Genomic DNA, 5,234 nt, shown 5'->3' with positions numbered 1-5,234 from the left:
CACAACAACCAAAATCAAGACTATTCCTCCTTCTGAATGAACCAAATCAATTTATCACATGTAGATATATAATAACAGTAGACAAACCCCGCCGAGATTAAAGTCAACAAGAGGTGATAAAGAAGAACAAGCAAACCACGATATTGTAACAAGCACAATGATGCCTTGCCATCAGGATGTTCTGGTTGAGGAAAAGTGCTAGACTCAAATATTCTAACTTGTCTTTCTTCTAGATACAAATACACCAAGAGACTACCCGCGGGGTTTATCCAGCCTAACACAAAGTTTCCAACCGCAGTAAGTGTGCCCATAATAGTGAGCGAGTGCTCAAAGATTAAGCCACCCATACAAACCAAATATATAAGGAAGGCCAGCGCCAACCCGCATGAAGCCCAAATACAGGGCACAAGTGGAGTCGAGCCACTCAATGTCGCCCAGCAGAGAAACACAACCAGCAAATATATAAGAGCCTGGGAAATATAGGAGCCCAAACACCAGTTGACAGTTGTGTATGACGAAATATTAAACCAGCAAGTAGTATTAGAAGGAGGCACCAAAGTGTCGTAGAGGACGCTCGGGTTTGTATAAGCAACCCAGCCAGCCGAGCCCAGTAAACATGCAAATGCCCCTAAAAACACGGCCAAGTAGCAGATAATAAATGGGTTTATAGCTTTTGAATAGAAAGGTTGAGGACCAACTGCCGTAGACAACATCTCTGGTACCTTAGTTTTGGCCGGAACTCCCACAAAGACGTATTTTACCAGAATAGAGATAAGCGAAGCAAGTAGCGTCAGCGAAAATAAAAAGAAAGAGGCCGTGTTGAGAGGATAGATAGGCTCTTTCATTGGATCTAACTTATAAAAGTACCAGCTCAGCCCTATATGAACAGCTGATGTGTTAATAGCCCAAATGGCAAGACCCGCACCCAAAATGGCAAGTATTGACTGATGCAACCGCTCGTTCTTGCAATAGAAAGAGGCAACACGCTCTTTGGGAACATAAAATGTTGAAGGCGAATCAAGAGATTCAGTGGCTATAGAACAAAATGAGCCACTACTTTCTGAGCAATTAGAAGGCTTTAAAATCATCGGGCTAATCTCAAGACATACTTTTTATTTCGCCAGATTGATTTTTGATTTGGAAGATTAGAATTACAGCAAGCTGCATTGTACAGCGTGGCTATATACTAGCACTAGAGATACGCGCCTTCGGGCAGATTAGTAGACTTTTGGGACCAGATATCGTCTTTGAGATATAGGAACATGCGAGTTTGCTTGTTTAGATCTCGCCAGCACCGTATGTGATGAATCAACTAGTTTCCACTACTAGACGCAACCCAGTTATTCAGCAAGCGGGTTGAAGTGCTTGGCTATACGACTACTAACTATGTTGCTGAAACGCGAAAGGGGTGAGTTTCCAAAAGCCCAAAAGGCCGTATGTGCTGACAACTTGGCAAGAACCAGATAAGCACTTATGCACGCCACAAGCATTAGTATGCCGTAAACAATAAGACTAATGGCGCATTTGATTATTTTCGTTCTACAGATATGGTTTTGAAGATAAAAGCTACCCGTAAACAAGGATGGTGTCCTAATAACATAGGCAATAATAAAGATAGTTGTGTATAAGAAAGGCATAAGCGCAAGACATTCCCATAACAAAAGCCAAAACACACTACCCACTCCCGTAGCTCCCGGAGTGGTGCACGCCAGCACAATGGCCGTAATACAAACACTGATATAGGTCAAAAACACAACAAAAATCAGAATCTGCTTTGGCCGACTATAACCAAAGTCACAAACAACTAGCAGGCACAACAACGCAAAGATAAAAGCCGCCCAGGTATCACACGCAAAGTAATGGGACTTCTGTAATGCCAGAGAACTTCTTGACCCCCAGGCCTGGGCATGCTGTTTGGCAATAGTATCAATAGCCACCCAGATAAGGCCGCGATAGATATATACCACCACCATCTCACCTATACTCAGTCCGAAAAGCACTAACTGATATAATATTGTCAAGATCGAGTCCGAATAAAGCCAGCCCTGGCGACCCGGCGAGAACTTAGCCACCAAGATTATCACAGTATCATAGATAACAAAGGGCATAGTTTCTAAGGCAATCAAGCAAGGCACAACAAGATAGATCGCCCCAAGCGGATATTTCGCAAACATGTACAGGTCTATGTATCCATCTAGAAATACCTGCCTAAAGAGAACCAAACTGATAAAACTCCAATAGAAATAGCATATCAAAGTACTGTGCAAGAACAAATGAATATTCTTTCGATATATATTAGAAGTTCCATCAATATGAACGATAGGACTCATAGTAAACTTCTCAGTTCTTTTGTATTCCCGAGAAGACCTCACCTTAGAAAATGCCTTCATACGGAAAGATCTGCCCGTTGATTCTGCTCTACTTCCTTCCAAGTACATCGCCAGAACAAATCAACTCAATTAGATAAGCATTCATACATTGATATTCAAAATAAAGATTAAAACCAAACCATTCAATTCAAAACCACAACCAACAAGTCGGCCAAACCATATCTCCACACCAGACATTATAAGAGTTTAAATTAAAACGGATCAGAATGAAAACATCATCACTATCAGACAGGGATAACTTTAACAATCATCACATCCTGTGATAGCACGAACTAACCACAGGGGGTAACAAAAAAAGACAAAAAATAGGAATTACCGCATTTGGAAATATTCTGGCACAATTATTTGGAAATTACCATGTCGTCATGAATTACCAAAATTAAGCCCCAACCATAAGACCAAGCAAAACAACATATAATCAAGCCAAATACGAGTTCAAGTTTATTTGCAGCTAGAGCAGTGCTAGAAGGTCCCGAGAGTTAAAGATAAATAAAGGAGCACAAACAGACAGATAGCCCGCTGAACCTATCTCAGGAGCAATTATCAGTAAAACCCGGATAGTTACGAGAGAGAGTAAAAACTCATTGCGATTTAGTGAGGTCGGAGTGCACACGCATCCTGCCGCCAAATTCAGAAATTCATCATTAGATAACGTTGCATCCTTCAGCTGGCACATACCCCGCATCACTCCCATGGCCGCCTTCGAGTAAAGCCGGAAGTCTTGAGGGTCCATTACTCGCAGAATGTATCCTAAATACTCCACACAAACCCGAGCCATTTCAGAAACAGTAACATTATAGGCCGGCAGCATAGTAAGTGCATCGCCTTCTGGATTTACCACATGAGCATCAACTACTTTAATAATCTCACTAGCCAGATCCCGTTCAAAGACATTTGCATCCGGATTCGAACCAGGACAGGCCACTGAAGCCGCACAAGTGGCTAGCATCGAGTCCAAGATTGCTTTAATATGAAACAGCTCTTCTTCTGGCAGTCGCCTATACAGCCCAAAGTCATACGCATCAAAAGTCCGCACGATCTTACGGGCAGCTCGAATGGACAACATACGGCGGTGACTATCACGTACATCAGCTCTAGGCAGCTGCGGGCGCAAGAGCCGATTTACTTGCACACTTTTCTCATGTAACCGCAAGTCCAAACCCGAAATATTCGAAACATTCCTATCCTTACAAGCGGCAATGAATCGGTTCACATATCCATCCCAGCGGAAGTGCAACCGCACCCAGTGCACTCGCCGGCCATTCACACAATCAACCACAAACCCAGACATAGGCGGATAGAGACAAGAAAGGGCCAGGTCCAAGTACTCACTAGGCTCTTCATCCGTATTCTCAGGAGCCAAAGCCACCACCTCTTTCTTATCAACTACCGCCGTAATATGTCCACCAAAGGCAAACAACAACTGAGTCCTAGTAATAATAACCACCCCATTAGTCAGCTCAAAAGAATCCACAAAATCATCAGCACAATCTGGAAAGACTACACCAGCGGCATTAAGAGCATGGATCTTTTTAAAGCGTTCGGCGGCCTTAAGTAGTTCATCCAAACGGTTCATGTGCATAGTCAGACTAGCCGCTTCATAAAAAGCCGATTGTTTCTTCAAGCACTTAATGGCCTCCTCAGTGTACATCTTGTATTTGATCACTCGATGGTACAGATCCACAAACAAGAAGCAAAGATTACATTGGAACTTCCTTTCTGCCGCTGCAATTTCAGGGCAGCCTGCACTTCTATACCGAGCTATACTATCTTCAACTGAACGAATGTACTTGATAAATTCCGGCGAGTACAATACCCGTGCAATCTCTGATAAGTAATCACCAAAACTTAGCTGTAAGTCCGCAAAGACACCTTTTTTACCCTCTAACCGGCCCATTGCCTCCACCAACCGAGCAGCCGCCTCCTGCTTAGCCAGTCCAGTATAAATCATGGCCGCATAGTCCGCAGAAGCCTCTTTGGCCACGTACAAGTCCACATCAGCACCTAAGACTTCCTGGGGTAAGGCTCGTAAGACTGAGTTAGCGAAGGCCGCAAAGAACATCTCAATAGCATGTAATAAACTGGAAAAGATCGCCGTATGATCAATATTGTACAACCACTTTCCAATCTCTTGAATGCATTGTTTGCTCTGGACTAGGCGACGAATAAAGGACAGCTCACTAGCAAAGAAGTTCTGTTCAAAGCCCGCCAGAATACCCGAGTCCTTAACCGACGTTTCTATCTCAGAAACTGGAGGTGCCACAACTACTTCAGTCTCTTCATGAAGAACAATTGAGTACTTAGTTGTAAAGAGTTCTTCTGGTGTCTCTGTTTCAAAGACGGCCAGAGGTTCAATTAGTTTCGACCGTTTAAGAGCAGTCGAATCGGACGAGAACAATCCCTCGGCATACGCATCATTAGCCGAAATCTTCTTCTTCTTACCCAGGATCTTTGATCGAAACATATGCGAAAGTCCCGAAATCAACAAGTCGGCAATACCCGTGCTTGGTGGGTGGCGAGAAGTAACTTGAGCTGCTTTATCAGCCGGTTTCAAAGCAGTGATCTTTAGTAACTTCTTCTTATGCGAGGACCGGCCAATACTCTGTGCCTGGATAATACGCATTGCCGCATAGGCAGCCATAGAAGCTCCACTAGATTCAGTATCTGAATTCTCTGTACTATCAAAAGGCACACTATATTCATTCCCAGCAAAGACAGCTCGGCCAAGTCCATTTTCTTCTTTATTAAGCAGAACTGGGCCTTTAGTTGTCAGAATTACGTATATCGTCATCGTAAACTAAAAATCGGGACTATAAATATTTGAATCGACCTGATATCATTCCA

The 5,234-nt window shown here is 43.3% G+C and overlaps 3 protein-coding genes across 3 annotated transcripts; all 3 read right to left on the bottom strand.

Moving 5' to 3' along the window:
• Positions 1–20: 20 nt before the first annotated feature.
• NEHOM01_2453 (uncharacterized protein) lies at positions 21–1,088 on the bottom strand (the record flags this gene model as incomplete). Its single annotated transcript, XM_051491329.1, has 1 exon — positions 21–1,088. The coding sequence occupies one exon, from the start codon at positions 1,086–1,088 to the stop codon at positions 21–23; it is 1,068 nt and encodes a 355-aa protein (XP_051347289.1).
• A 252-nt stretch (positions 1,089–1,340) lies between these two features.
• NEHOM01_2452 (uncharacterized protein) lies at positions 1,341–2,438 on the bottom strand (the record flags this gene model as incomplete). Its single annotated transcript, XM_051491328.1, has 1 exon — positions 1,341–2,438. One exon carries the CDS (start codon positions 2,436–2,438, stop codon positions 1,341–1,343), a length of 1,098 nt encoding a protein of 365 aa, XP_051347288.1.
• Positions 2,439–2,841: 403 nt separating this feature from the next.
• On the bottom strand, positions 2,842–5,181 carry NEHOM01_2451 (uncharacterized protein; the record flags this gene model as incomplete). The annotated part of the gene is made up of 1 exon (XM_051491327.1): positions 2,842–5,181. One exon carries the CDS (start codon positions 5,179–5,181, stop codon positions 2,842–2,844), a length of 2,340 nt encoding a protein of 779 aa, XP_051347287.1.
• Positions 5,182–5,234: the final 53 nt, after the last annotated feature.

Source organism: Nematocida homosporus (assembly GCF_024244095.1).
Source record: "Nematocida homosporus strain JUm1504 chromosome Unknown 4372, whole genome shotgun sequence".
In the NCBI taxonomy this organism is placed as follows: Eukaryota; Fungi; Microsporidia; genus Nematocida; species Nematocida homosporus.
This window is presented reverse-complemented; position numbering and strand designations above follow the sequence as displayed.